General features: G+C 44.8%; 1 protein-coding gene across 1 annotated transcript in view; it reads right to left on the minus strand.

The window, feature by feature from the left end:
* Positions 1–16,427, minus strand: part of LOC310861878 (ankyrin repeat and SAM domain-containing protein 1A) — a 153,177-nt gene that overhangs the window by 69,727 nt on the left and 67,023 nt on the right. The window contains exons 11-14 of the mRNA XM_083769584.1: positions 15,230–15,292; positions 14,570–14,726; positions 10,250–10,293; positions 9,108–9,213 (exon numbers count right to left, since the gene is read on the minus strand). Coding sequence (XP_083625710.1) covers positions 9,108–9,213; positions 10,250–10,293; positions 14,570–14,726; positions 15,230–15,292 — 370 coding nt within the window. The remainder of the gene's footprint in view (positions 1–9,107; positions 9,214–10,249; positions 10,294–14,569; positions 14,727–15,229; positions 15,293–16,427) is intronic.

Raw genomic sequence — 16,427 nt, forward strand, 5'->3', positions numbered from 1 at the left:
CACCAGACAGTCTTCTTCACACACCAGAGAATACATGAAAATAGCAGCCTGCGCTAGATTGAAATCGCGTGTCATGTGTGTGTGTGTGTGTGTGTGCGCGTGCATGCGTGTGTTCTAGGTACTGTGGCGTATAGTGTTTAAGTATTGTGTATGTGTGTGTGTGTGCGCGCGCGTGTGTGCATGCGTGTGTGTGTGTGTGCTAGGTACTGTGGCATAGTGTTTTAAGTTGTTTGTGTGTGTGTGTGACTGTGTGTGTGTGTGTGCTAGGTACTGTGGCATAGTGTTTGTGTGTGTGTATGTGTGTGTGTGTGTGTGTGTGCGTGTGTGTGCGTGCGTACTGTGGAGTAGTGTTTTAAGGGGTAATTTGCACCAACACAGTGAATGAACCAACGCCCTGTTTCCCCTCCACCAGACACTAAACATTACAATTAGGAAAATAACGTGTGTGTGTTTGTATAACACTTGCGACTTTGCGAGGCACACCAAATGTCCAACAGTATAGTATGGTTTGAGACATAGACGTCGTGGCCCTCATTTATCAACCCGGCGTACGCCAAAATATGGGTGCACGCCGGAATTACGGCATTTACCATTTCCGCAAAACCTTGAACTTGAACGTGAGCCAGGACAAAATGTCAAAAATCGTGGACATGACAGAGAGGGAAACAGGGAAACAGACAGGGTATAGGCCTACAGCTTTATTTAATTCATGCAGGTGTTCGTTCTTTATTTATTTAAGTTGCGTGTGCGTGCGTGCGTCTGTGTGAGAGGGGGGGGGGGGGGGGGGGGGGGGGGTGAGGCGGGAGCAAGGCAAGAGGGGGAAACTTTTTTATTATTACTAATAGCTTTGGGGCAGGCCGGTCTAGAGTTTAAATGGACAGGTATCAATATTGGTTGGTTAACAGGTAATGTATGTATGTATTTATGCATGTATGTAAGTTGAAAGTACTATACTGTGGATGGTGACGTAATTGTCTCCACCAGCCGAAGGCATGGTGGGAGAGTATGTTTTGCACTCCGTCCGTCCGTCCGTCCGTGTGTCCGTGTGTCCGTGTGTCCGTCCGTCCGTGAGCAGCTAATCTCGGCCACCGTTAACCCGCTCGATGCCAAATTTTGCACACACACTCCCTGGATGCCAACGATGAACCTCTGCCCCAAACTTTCCAGAACGGCCTGTTATAGCGCCACCAGGAGGCTGCTTTGTGCAAAACAAGTTTTTGCACAGTACACCTACATATTTTGTCCAAACATCACGCAAATTGGTACACAGTCTCTCTAGAGCCATTCAACGAAACGGGTCTTTCACATTTCTCAGACTCCATCCTGATTGGTTAAGATTGGCTTCCAAAATTCACAGGAGTGCTCAGTTTCAAACAAAATGCTGCAAATCATGAACACATCGCGTGATTTCCGTGAAATTGTGCACCCACATTCCCACTAGGCCGAGGACGAAATGCCACATCAACAATTTCAACTCAGCCTCAAGGTGGCGCTATAACTGGCCCAAAAGTGTTTTTACCTCTAACTGCACGGATCTGTGGATAACTTTGTATGGCAACTCCCTAGAGGCCAAGGAAAAACCTTTGCCTGGAAATTTTCCCATCTGCTCTTTATAGCGCCACCAGGAGGCCGGCATATGTAAAACACATTTTCTATTATTACTCCTTCACATGTTATCCTAATTTCACGCAAATCCGTACACATGATCTCCATAGTCATGTGATCAAGACAGGTTTGTTTGATTTCTCATATTCCATCCTGATTGGCCACGATTGGCTCCTACAGTTTTCAGGAGTAGCCCGCTTTGTACAAATCGCCACAACTCCTCAACGCAGCGTCCGATTGCGAACTGTGCACGCATATTCCCACTAGGCTGAGGAAGAAATGCCACTTGACAGTTTTCAACAGCCTGATGGTGGCGCTACAACAAGCCAAGTCGCGTCATGCACTCGCTCGCACGCACACACACACACACACACACACACACACACACACACACACACACACACACACACACACACACACACACACACACACACACACACACACACACACACACACACACACACACACACACACACACACACACACACACACACACACACACACACACACACACACGCCAGGGAGCAGGGCTAACTAGACCCCCCACTGGTCAAAATCTGTGCTTGAACAACCTTTGGCAATTCTCATTTTAAATCTATACATTTACACTTAATACAATATTTGTTTTGATTGCCCTGGTGGAGACCTGTGCCGATTGGCACTTTATCTAGTTAGGATATGTTTCAGTGTCGGGGGAATTAAAGGCAATGTCTGTATGTGTATGTATACATGTATGTAATCTGAAACCTATCTTTATTACGTCACCATCAAAAGCCAGTTATAACCCGGCATTGATACATATCTTAATTACGTCACCATCAACATCAGTATATATACCTCCGAGCATACGCACACATTCGCACCAGCACGACCACAATACTTGAACGCTCTGCTTGCGCAAGTAATAATAATAATAATAATAATGATGATATAATAGACTCTCACTCTCTAAGATCTTGTTCAACCACCATCTACCATTTCACAACACTGACGTCACCAGTTTGAGTGATGTCATCAGGTATACTTCATAATGATGATAAAATAAAATGTCAACTAAACAAAATGTCATTCAGCAGCTTTCAGCAGTAAATTAAAAAATAAAGCTACTTATCAACAACGTTGAAACACATCAGCTGTGTAGCTGAACACACTGAGTTGGCCAAACCCAACTCATCATCTTTGTGGGACATTTGTGCCACTGAACCAATAATACTTATGGTGTGAGAAATGATCTGCTGGACACTGCATCTGAAGGGAGGAACTAGGGTATTGGGTCGCGCTGCTGTTGCAGTGGAGCACAAGGTGTACTCCTTTGAAGGGATCTATTCTGACAATATGGCTCACATTGACGTCCACATCTTCAACACACTGTCTTTACAGTGGAGGAAGTTGACCCGGGTGACACCTGGAAGAGGAGGAGGTCACCTTGAGTCTACCTGTAAGTGGTCCGGCCTCACAGCTGTGCTGATAGGAGACATTGTCTACGTCTTGGACGGGCATCCTTACAGGCTTTATGCATTCGATGTCGACGCCAACATATGTTCCAAACCAAATCACAGCGGGACCGCTCCAGAGAGGACGACCAGACACTCGGCTTGTGTCTCGGGGAAGTCCATGTACATCCACGGAGGAGTGGCCCAGACTAGACACACTAATGAAACCTACAGGTTGGACACCGCCACCATGGTCTGGTCTTTAATCAACAACACAGCCACCACACCGCCCGTTTCATCAAATCACTCTGCCACCATGATCGGGACAAAGATGTATGTATTCGGAGGCGGAGGGCACATCAGAGTGTTTGACACCGAGACCAACTCATGGCTGGGCACTCCTTCTTCTGCACAGCTCCTTCCAGAAGGACGCTGGTGTCATTCAGCCTTCGCCCACAACGGAGAGCTGTACATACGTGGCGGTCGCAACTGGGACGTGACCTTCAGTGACCTGTGGAAGTTCAATCCGGAGACCTTCTCCTGGAAGAAGGTTGAGCCACAGAGGGAAGGACCGGCTCTAACGTATAATATGTGCTGTTGCGTGGTGGGAGATCGTGTCGTCCTCTTTGGGGGATTCATAGATTACTTCACGCACAATCACGACCTGTACGTCCTGGACATGAGTCCTAGCCTGACTACGTTATGCAAGCTGGTGGTCCTTCAGTGCGGTCTGGACCGGTCAGAGCTCCCACACGACGTCAGGTGGGCCCTGGCAGTGATGACTACCGACAGCTCCCACACGACGTCAGGTGGGCCCTGGCAGTGATGACTACCAACTCTATGCTACGAACAGCAAAACATTTCAAGGAACGATCCACTAAAAACAAAAAAAAGCTAAACGAATTTAAAAAAAAGGACTCACTGGCACAGATTCATAAACCAATGATGACTTGAGCACAGTCCATATTAATGCTCTTCTGTATTTTAACCCATTTTGGGCGGGAACCCCTTTTGTCATCATTTAGCATCATTTGATGTTTGGTGTAATCATCATTTAGCTCTTCAAAAATAGCAGATCTACAAGCTCATAGCTCAGAGCTTGTAGGTCTGCTATTTTTGAGAAGTCGTGAAAATGTGGCGCAAATCTTTGAATATATATTTCAGAGTGAACATTTTTAACGAAAATATTTGCTTCAGGGGGGGGGTCCCTGGAACTACATTTTGAGATAGATACCACTGACATAGAAACATGGGTTTTTCAGAAAAATGTTAGGATTTAGAAGCCTTTTTTAATCCAAAATGGGTTAAAGTGGAAGCATATTGATAAGAATCCTTGTGGTTTGGTACCTGCACTACATCATCACCTCTGTCTATCTTCTGACTGCTCAGTAGGCAGAGATACACATGAGCTGAGCTACTGCAACCACAGCATTGAAATTGAGAGAAAGAAGCCCAAGTGTGTGTGTGTGTGTGTGTGTGTGTGTGTGACTGTGTTAGGGCATTAAGCAACTAGTTTACTAGTCCACTAGTTGACCTTGTTGGTACTAGAAAAAAAAGGTTTATTTTAATTTTAATTTTTATCTCCCCCCCCCCCCCAATTTTGTAGGCCTCAAGATCAGGTAGATTATAGTTATAGTCACGTACAAGTTATGTACACCGTTTTTAAATGTACAAATATGTATTTCCAAAAAAATAAATATATGTTTTATATAATAGGTAGTTAAACAACAAGTCGACTAGTAAACTAGGCAACTAATAAAAATGACTAGAAGTGAATGCCCTATTGTGTGTGTGTGTGTGTGTGTGTGTGTGTGTGTGTTTTATGATGATTATGGAAAGGAAGTACCAATTAGCATACAGGATTGAACACTAAACATTGCCTGTGCAGCGACAGTGAAGGACCTGCTAATGTCTTACGTTACGCAGCATCTTTTCTGGCTGGCTGACATCACTAGCGAGGCACTGGGGGGGGGGGGGGGGATGTGTGTTTAATCTGGCACCGTGCGAGCTGGAGGTTTTACCACTGATGTCATGTTCAATTCTCGCTCACAGTGTGTTGTACAGTATGCCACAACACAGCAGAACACATGCACTGTGTGTACCGCACTGCACTGTGTGTACAGTATGCCACAACACAGCAGAACACATGCACTGTGTGTACCGCACTGCACTGTGTGTACAGTATGCCACAACACAGCAGAACACATGCACTGTGTACCGCACTGCACTGTGTGTACAGTATGCCACAACACAGCAGAACACATGCACTGTGTGTACCGCACTGCACTGTGTGTACAGTATGTCACAACACATCAGAACACATGCACTGTGTGTACAGTATGTCACAACACAGCAGAACACATGCACTGTGTGTACCGCACTGCACTGTGTGTACAGTATGCCACAACACAGCAGAACACATGCACTGTGTACTGCACTGCACTGTGTGTACAGTATGTCACAACACAGCAGAACACATGCACTGTGTACTGCACTGCACTGTGTGTACAGTATGTCACAACACAGCAGAACACATGCACTGTGTACTGCACTGCACTGTGTGTACAGTATGTCACAACACAGCAGAACACATGCACTGTGTACTGCACTGCACTGTGTGTACAGTATGCCACAACACAGCAGAACACATGCACTGTGTACCGCACTGCACTGTGTGTACAGTATGCCACAACACAGCAGAACACATGCACTGTGTGTACCGCACTGCACTGTGTGTACAGTATGCCACAACACAGCAGAACACATGCACTGTGTGTACCACACTGCACTGTGTGTACAATATGCCACAACACAGCAGAACACATGCACTGTGTGTACCGCACTGCACTGTGTGTACAATATGCCACAACACAGCAGAACACATGCACTGTGTACTGCACTGCACTGTGTGTACAGTATGCGACAACACAGCAGAACACATGCACTGTGTACTGCACTGCACTGTGTGTACAGTATGCCACAACACAGCAGAACACTTGCACTGTGTACCGCACTGCACTGCAATGTCTGCAGGAAATGCTCCTTCTTATCAACAAAGCAATGTCACCGAGGAAGGCCACTGGAAACCTTGTGTGTCCAAAACTGTGTTTCAAATTTGATTCATTGGTTCAATATTTATTTAAAAAAAACACCCCACACACAGTCACAGACTTAACTTTCGCTTTATTGTTTTAATTTTTAGTTTTCAAAATCTAAAAGCCGTGAGCTTGAAGATCGTCTGTATTTGAAAATGTTTGAAAATGAATTACAATATCGCCCACCCAATACAATATTACTGTCACAATATTAGGTAGCTGTATTTGATCAAAATATATTTGATTTCACCCCGGTACACTTATTCATGTATGTGGGAGTGCCCTAGGGTACAGACGCTATGGTGTGCTATTCATGAGAATATAATGCAAATCACAAACCAGGATATTCCTTATACACCGGCTCTCTTTATTCTGGGTGATCCATCGCCATTAAAACATCTCCCCGCATCTCTAGCTGACTGGATTCATACAGCATTAATGGTGGGCAGGAAGATCATTGTTAAAGAACGGAAGTCTGAGAATTTGCCTCCAGCACATGTATGGTTCACTCAGCTTGGCATTGTGGCTGCTTTGGAGGGGTTATCTTTTAAGATGAAAAATCCAAATAAAGCACTGATCATAAAAGATGTCTGTCCATGGTCAGACCCAGAAGCACCCCCAGACCACCAACCTGTCTCCTCCACTCCTCCAGTGTATAGAGGGGGGGAAATAAATAAATAAATAAATAAATAAATAAGAAAACTGCTGGGAAATGCCCTATGAATCAGGACAAGGAAAACAACAAATCTGTGGACATAAAGCAGCATTTCTGACGGTGCATTTTTGTGACAGATGACCAATGTGGTGCTGACCATGCATGGGCACTATGAACACCCACGGGTGCTTAACCCATTCTGACCTGAGATCAGATTCTAAAAATGTATTTCTATATCCTGACAGTTTTCCATTCTGACCTGAGATCAGATTCTAAAAATGTCTATTACATCCTGACAGTTTTCCATTCTGACGTGAGATCAGATTCTAAAAATGTCTTCTATGTCAGTCGCTCTTCGATTTTTCAAAAATAGCAGACCTACAAGCTCGTAGCGCGCCACTCGGTGACACGCTATATGAGCTTGTAGATCTGATATTTTTCAATAGCTAAAGCATGACATGATGCTAACACCAAAATGGGTTCCCGCCCAAAATGGGTTATCTCAGTCCCCACTCATAGTGAAAAGATCTACAAGCTCCGCTATACAACACATATTTAACCCAGTAAAACCAGGAAAGCATTGTTGTATTTTTACATTTTGTACAGTGTGCAATGTCTGTGCATGTCACAATATTTCGAAAATAGCATATGTTTTTTTTCCGCAAAATTGTTAGCGTTCAGAAGGCATTCTTTTGTAGAATGCCAGCAGTGCTTCCGTATGGAGACACAAAGATAACGCTTGCGTCTCCATCACATTATTGGCTTAGGAATTCGACAAAAAAAAACTAAAAATAATATCCATGAATTGAAGTCTCCATGGGGTGAGTAATCGGTTAAAAGAATATTCAAAATATAAGCATAAGTTAAAGGATCACACACTATTGGCACATCCACTAGCATGAAAACAACCTCATCCAGAACGGTTTCTAAACCAAATGACTTTCTGCACATCTGCTTGCCAAGGAACGTCAGTCAGTCAGCCTTCACTGAAGCATGCTAAGGAACGTCAGTCAGTCAGCCTTCACTGAAGGAACGTCAGTCAGTCAGCCTTCACTGAAGCATGCTGATCCTGCTGCCAGGAATGCCAGTCACTCTGGCCCTGTGGCAGAGAGCTGCCTCTGACGTCGACATTTAAAAAAAAATGTCTTCAAAATCCTGACGGTTTTCTGTTTCTATATCTGTGGTTCTCAATATTTCATGTGAAGGACCCCTAGAATTATATGTAATTGGCCTCCGACCCCCATCTGAAAATATGTTGTTCCAGGGACCTCCCCAGGAGCAAAGATTTGAGTTAAAAACGTTTGCTCTGAAAGAATATATATTCAAACACCAAGAGCGGTTCCCGCCCAAAATGGATTAATGCCTTAACTCCAGCCATCAAAACATGTAACTCACTATTATATATCCTAATTCTAAAACGCCATTAAAGAGCACTGCTCCACTGTTCTTCTGAAAATATACCTTTACTGCTCCTAGTATTGAAGTTTTCTTGAATAGTGTTGTATGTCTTGATGAATTGAATACACAGGAACACGATGGAATCAAGCCCTCAGGGCCTTCATGTATAACTGTACCTCTATACTTTTAGCAAACTGTTAATAAATAATCAATCAATCAATCAATCAATACAGATTCCGAGCTGCGCTACTGAATCTGTCGGCAGGGGCATTCAGAATGTTTGATAGTGGGAATGAAAACACAGGAAGAGGAGGGGCTGAGGGCGAACCAAACGGGCCAACATCCTGTTAATGCACGTTCTATTGGCCGGCGCCCGCAGAGAGGTAAACTCAAAGGAAAACAAACATCAGAGTGCCTTTTATTTTCTGCCCATGGTTTCCCAGAATGAGTTGTTAACCCATGAAAACGCTGTCATTTTAGATTTTAACGTTGGCTATTAAAAAGAAAAAGCAGATGCACAAGCCTGCATACTTTTGAACATTTTTCGTGTGCAGTACTTAGTTTAGACAGTATTTAGTTTAGACTACCGGTAGTCATTTGGTTAGACCAGTCATTAGTCCTACAACTACAACCTATCTCAAACCCTCACCCTAAACCTAACCTCCCACGGGGCAGCACACCTAAACCTAACCTTAACCCATGTCTAACCAATGACTAGTCTAACCCTAACCTCCCACGGGGCAGCACACCTAAACCTAACCTTAACCCATGTCTAACCAATGACTAGTCTAAACTAAGTATGCACCCCCATTTTTCAAAAGTGACAACGTCTGATTTAGAAGGCCCTGGTGGAACGGGCCTCGGGGGGCCTCGGGTCAACGTGCTGACAGAACAGAAGCAGTAAATGAAGCGTGCACTGACCTCCAGGGGGTCGGGGGGGTCCGAGGCGTGCGGCCGGGGGTCCGGGGGGCTGCAGGGTGTCCTTCGTCTTGCCTGGAGGTCTGAGGTCGTTGGGTTTGCGCTGCTGCTGCGGAGCGGAGCACATACAGTAAGTACACGGCCGTCAATCACAGAGCCAGCCCCCTGACTGACTGTACGCCACGCTGACAGCCAATCACATTAGAGTCTCTTACTCAGCCCGTTAGTCATGCTTGTGATGATCTAATACAGGGGTTCTCAAACCCGTGGGTCGCGACCCCTCGGGGGGGTCGCCAAATTATTATTATTATTTTTTTGCAACTGAATGGCTGGAAAATGGAAATGAAGAGTTTACATATAGTACACATAGTACATGCATACACCTTCCCTAGTGATTATATCTGGTTTCAGTATTTATTTGTCTCTATTATTAAAGGAGAATTCCATACTAAAAGGCTTTCTTACCTTTCTTTGTAGTTGTTACGTCCCCACCAAAGAGGTCCAGGTGTTATTTTGTGCAAAAGCTCCTTATTGGCTATTTCCCCTACCATGAGCCCTACATGAATTGCATTGAATTGAATGGGAATTGAATGGGGCTATGGGGTGTTGTGCTAATTCACTTATTTCCATCGCTCAAAATTATAATTTCTTTGTATATATCCTCTCTTCATAATGTAAATAATATCCCATGCGGCACACTTTACTACTTCTTTCGATGTAAATAAGCGAATTAGCATAACACCCCATAGCCCCATTCAATTCCCATTCAATGCAATGCAATTCATTGAGGGCTTATGGTAGGGGAAATAGCCAATAAGGAGTTTTTGCACAAAAAACACCTGGACCTCTTTGGTGGGGACGTAACAACTACAAAGAAAGGCAAGAAAGATAAGAAAGCATTCTAGCATGGAATTCTCCTTTAAGGTTATTGTAGCAGTCAATTTATATTGGGGGTCGGGAGGGGGTCCCGAGTCATTGCCAAAGCATTTCCGGGGGTCCCCAGCCAAAAACGTACAATATTTGTCTCTGAGATGTACGTAGTAAAAATATATATTTTTTGGAAATACTCCAGTAAAGTAAAAATAACAAAACATTATTTATGCAAGTACAGTACATGATTACATGTACTTTGTTATTTGACATACCTGAGGTAGGACACTGTTGGAAGACTGGACTGTGGAGTTCTCATCTAGGGAAACACAGAACATACACACACACATTAACCACATGAAGACTGGACTGTGGAGTTCTCATCTAGGGAAACACAGAACATACACACACACATTAACCACATGAAGACTGGACTGTGGAGTTCTCATCTAGGGAAACACAGAACATACACACACACATTAACCACATGAAGACTGGACTGTGGAGTTCTCATCTAGGAAACACAGAACATACACACACACATTAACCACATGAAGACTGGACTGTGGAGTTCTCATCTAGGGAAACACAGAACATACACACACACATTAACCACATGAAGACTGGACTGTGGAGTTCTCATCTAGGAAACACAGAACATACACACACACATTAACCACATGAAGACTGGACTGTGGAGTTCTCATCTAGGGAAACAGAACATACACACACACACACACACATTAACCACATGAAGACTGGACTGTGGAGTTCTCATCTAGGGAAACAGAACATACACACACACACACACATTAACCACATGAACCCTATAGCGTCCATATCCGGGGGCAAACATTCTGCCAAAGCAGCCGATCCACAAGTTCACAACGCAACACATTGTGAGCTTGTAGATCTCCTATTGTCGCCGAAGACATTTTGGTGGTGTAGAAATAAAGGAAAAAGGAGTGGACCAAGTATGGAGCCCTGAGGAGACTAATGTTGATGTGATGTTGTCATGGTAGCAGAAACATAGTATATCCAGGTTTCAGATGTTTTTTTTGGGTAAACTTCATTACAAAAGAGTGTCGCACAAAACTAGAGAAAATAGCAGATCTACAAGCATGCAACATCTCGCATGGACATACAAGGTTTCGACCCGACTGTGACGTTATGGGGTTTCATTTAAGTGGTTAACGAGCACATCTTCCCTCTCAACGTAAGTGTTCATTAAAATGTGCATTTCAATGGTTACTGGTTAATGACCACATCTTCCCTCTCAGTTGGTCACTTAATCACGGTGTCATCAGACAGCGTTATGATTGTCAGGACAGACATTATGCTAAGCTAATGAGGAAGTTATAAATTATACATGAAGACATGACAGAATTTAGATTAATGTCCTTTTCCATGTTCATCATTAAACATTAATGATTGGCCCAGCCAAGGAAGAACAAAGCCATCCTCCGGTATCTTTCATGTCCTCTTCCGTATAAATAAAATACCACCCGGGGTTGAAAATGTACCCTGTGTGGGAAACCACTCGTCTACCACGCAGTCCAAGGGGGGCATTTGGCTATACTTTACTTGAGTATGGACCACTGGTTCCCAAACAGTAGGGTCCGATTCATACTCCTATTTTACTGCTGTTTCGGCGCTGTAGTGCCCAAATCATTTCGGCTCGTCAGAATGTTCAGTAACACTGAAGAGCCGACTTTAGGACGGTACCCCCCCCCCCCCCCCCCCCCCCGAACCTCAAATGACGTCACATTGTAGGCTCTGCAGAGCCGAACCGACTTTTATTCGGCTCTAAAATAGTACTATGAATCCAAGGTCGGGTCCCCAAGACCAAATAAAAAATGTAATTCACTAGATTTAAAACTATATACTGTATTTCAAAAGATGTTACACACACACACACACACACACACACACACACACACACACACACACAAGCTTTAAGGTTTGGACGTCTCTATTTTAAAGCTCATCCTCCACAGCGTCTAAAAGCGAGAGAGAGAAATGCTCTGTGATTAAACCCCCAACCAGCCCTTCAGCCAGGCATCATTTATAATAGCTTTACATCAACAGTCATCTAATGGTCTGCTAATTTAATCCTCTCTAATCCAAAAGCATGCAGTGTCATTCACCCACCATGGTTAAGTATCCAATAGCATGCAGTGTCATTTCACCCGCCATGGTTAAGTATCCAATATAGACCGATTCCGTACCGGTTTCATGGTCGCAGCCTACGTATTTCCTGTAGGCGGACTCGACGTAGCTGCGGGGGTAAAACCCTCACCAGACGCATCTCTTCCACTACAGTGAACGGCAGAGTGACTGATGTTAGTTTGCCTCAAACTTTACTCCTTTACCTGCTTTTTTACTAACACTAACATTACAAAGATGCCCAGAACATCGAGATGAACCTGTGTAGTTTATGGCTGCTCCAACAGTAGTGGCAACATAACAAATAAAATAAAACGGAATGTCTAATATCCACCGCGATGGCTGAGACCAGAGCCATTGAGTAATGGTTGAGACAAAGCAGTGAAGAATCCTGCAAGATACATAATTTCAGTCTTACCCAATACCCAATCTTTCTGTTTTATGAACACAAGGCTGCTGTATTTTATATCTCATAAAGTATGAGGTATAAAGTACAGCAGCCTTGTGTTAATAAAACATAAATATTTGGTATTGGGTAAGACTGGCGTTATGTATCTTTCACTGCTTTGTCTCAACCATTACTCAATGGCTCTGGTCTCCGCCATCGCGGTGGATATTAGACATTCCGTTTTTATTTTATTTTTATGTTGCCACTACTGTTGGAGCAGCCATAAACTACAAAGGTTCATCTCGATGTTCTGGGCATCTTTGTAATGTTAGTGTTAGTAAAAATCAGGTAAAGGAGTAAAGTTTGAGGCAAACTAACATCAGTCACTCTGCCGTTCACTGTAGTGGAAGAGGTGCGCCTGGTGAGGGTTTTGCTCCCGCAGCTATGTCGAGTCCGCCTACAGGAAATACGTAGGCTGCGACCATGAAACCGGTACGGAATCGGTCTATAGCATGCAGTGTCATTCACCCACCATGGTTAACTGGTTCAGCGCCAGTGCTGTAGTGGCCGCTAGCGCGTCAGTGCCAGACGTTTTTGAAACAAACTACTAAAATGGCCGACCCATCAGTTCCGGTTCAAACACTAAACAACATCCACTAGCTATTTGAAAGGTAGTGGAGGTGATCCGATGGGGGAATAACTGTTTTTGTCACATCTAAGTCAAATTAAGCTCTAATCAAGCCCTGAATATTGCATTTTGAGCATGTTATGATCCATAATGCACATAAAGACCGTGCGTGCACGTGAGTATTTTGCCTGTTTTTAGGTAAACATCACGGATCGTTAGCATAAAATGCTAACAGACCGTACTTATTTTTTTATTTTTTCCCCTGGATTATGGGGAATAAAACAAATCTGGGGATGCCGGGCATGGCATCCATTGCAAAGGTGAATTAATCTCGTTTTCTCGGGGCCGGTGAGGAACCTGTATCCAATAGCATGCAGTGTCATCTGGTTAAGGGCCTGTCTACAATACATGTATACAGCTGGAGATGCTCAACACTGGAACATCCTATCAGAGCACTGGCTCTCTCAAGGAACTGAGGGGGATTCACCTAAAACCTAAATGATAGTTTGTAACCAAATGGACGCTCACAGCTCTGTAACTCCCATTTGCAAAAACAGTGAATGTGACACACATTGCAAAACGATTTGAATGATTGGAAATATTATAACCTAGACTGAGGTTTGGGCAGATACGCGCCACGCCACTTACACCTACGTCGCACTTATATGACCTCTGTATCTGTCTGTCCGATATATGGAGATAGCCTGGAATATCACAGCATAGACGTTAGCCTGGAATCTCTGTTTTGGAACCTGCATAAAAAATGCCTCTCGTGATAAACCTTCCCTACATTTGCATACTGGGCATGCTGGTATATTATTGGTTCCCCACACCTTAGAGGACAGCCGAATCCAATCACAAGTTCCAACCGAGCAGGGCCAGACCAGTCTATGGACTTTTGTAATGTTTGTTTAGAGCACTTTAAATAGACAATACCAGGCGCCGCTCACTTCACGTGTGTGTGTGTGTTTCTTTCTTTCTGCAGATTTGTCTGCTTTCCAGGCTAATATTGAGGTCCCTGATGTCTTCAGTATACGCCCATATGTGGGCGAGGCCCCTTATGCCATTTTTTCTTTTTTATATATTTTTTTTATCCCACGATTTTGTAACCCATTTTTCACCCCTGTGTAAATCATCTAATGTGATCCTGGGCTCTACACACCCTCCACCAACCTAGTACCCATATATGGGGGACAAGGGGAGAGCATCGGACTTGAACTCATGCTTCCTTCATGCCTGAGTGTCCAAGTTGCTCCTTTACACCTGACAGGGGGGAGTTTCCCTGGTTGGACGTAGCGCGTGGAAGGAACACGTTATTCCAACCATGCTTATGCCAGTTTTAATAAACTTTATTGAGTTAAAGGATGCAGTCCATTTCCTAGCAGTCAGTTGGGTAAGTAAAGTGAATGGTACCTTTGTGGTTCTTGGACTCGTGGCTGGATGACGGCGATGACGACGGTACTTTGGTCTGGGTGTGGGCGGAGAGCAGCAGCTCGTATGTGTGGTCTTCGTCCTCCTCTTCCTCAGCTGGCTCCCCTCGCTCGTCAATGCAGCTGTTAGTGTACAGAACCTGGCGGGGAGGGGAGGGGGGGAGGGGAGTAGAGGGGGAGGGGGAGGGGAGTAGAGGTGGAGGGGGGGGGAGTAGAGGGGATACATGGGAGGGTAGTAGAAAGAGGGAAAGGGTTGAATGAGTCATCATGGCTGTATGTCACAACTCCACTACACCCTCTAATGGTAGGGATCCGGTAGTGCGTCAAGTGTATAGTAGTTGTACAAAATATGATCTCACATTCAGCAAAAGGGGAAAGACTGCATGCGATCGCAGAGCATTGGAGACATAACCATGGACTATATATAGGGAAAGGAATGGCTGCTGTGAATGGAGCCTAAACTAGCGCCTGACTGTGTAAACATGACCGTTAACTCTGTTTACACGTCAGTTCTCTCTCTCTCTCTCTCTCTCCCTCTCCCTCTCTCTCTCTCTCTCCCTCTCCCTCTCCCCCTACTCCATCCACACCATACCCATAAATATGAATATTCATGAAGTGGCATCATGAATATGTAATATCTCACCTCTGAGCTGACCTCTTCATCGTGACCTGTACCAGGATGGGAGGGGTGACCCAGGCGCTCTCTCTGTGAAATCAGGACATATACATTAATATCATGTTTATTTCATCTTTATTTTACACAATATTACACAGTTAGTGACTGTTAACGGTCACTGGAGCCTTTCCGCTATTGGCCGTACGAGGAAATATACAGCGCTTAAGTGGTTAAAACTAACTTAACCCATTCTGAACGGGAACCCATTTTGGTGTTAGCATCATGTTATGCTTTAGCTATTGAAAAATAGCAGATCTACAAGCTCATATCGCGCCACCGAGTGGCGCGATACGAGCTTGTAGGTCTGCTATTTTTGAAAAATCAAAGACACTTTTAGAATCTGATCTCAGGTCAGAATGGGTTAATAATGAAACTGTCAGGATGTAGAGGACATTTTTAGAATCTGATCTCAGGTCAGAATGGGTTAAAAGTTGTTCGAATTCAGTGTTCTGCAAGACAGATATCTGCACAGCGTTGGATTCAAACCCCTCGACTCTGCGGCTGTGGGCAGGTACTTTCTACTACTCTGCACTGTGGCCGAGATCTGGTATGATCTAGATTCTGGGAGAGAGATGCCGAGGAGACAAGGCTAGGCTGGTTTACTTGTCTTCCTTGAGCCGCAGTATTGGCAGAGTCAGGTATGGTGCGTCTAAGTCTGTTGCTGTTGCTGTAATGGTCTCTTCCAGTTAGGACCTGCGGTAGGCATATATTTATAGTTTCTGGACGTGGATAGTGACGTGGATAGTGATGTCACTCCGGACGTCCTGGTTGTGATGTCAGAGAGGCACTACGTTCCTTCGTAACACTCCCCCTTAGTGAGGCCGTGGGCTTCACTATCCGTTCTCTCTGATCATTGTGGCTGTGTCCGGTAGCTCTGGGAGCTGGATTAGCCGGGCCACGGGCCGCGTGCATGTCCGGCTCCCCAGCTGCACTGTGGCCGTTCTTACCCGGCCGTCTTCGCCTGGTGTTACCTCTGTTACCTTGCCCATCTGCCAGTACGCTCTCGGGAGCTGCGGATCCATCACCAGGACGTGGGCCCCTTTGGTGAGGTTCTCTCTCTCCGCTAGCCATTTCTGACGCGGCTGCAGGTCGGGCAGGTAGAAGCGAGTAAATCGGCGCCAGAATTGGTCGGCTAGGATTTGGGAGTGTCGCCACCTCCGGCGGC

This window comes from Protomyctophum parallelum, assembly GCF_964188405.1.
Source record: "Protomyctophum parallelum genome assembly, chromosome: 7".
Classification (NCBI taxonomy): Eukaryota; Metazoa; Chordata; class Actinopteri; order Myctophiformes; family Myctophidae; genus Protomyctophum; species Protomyctophum parallelum.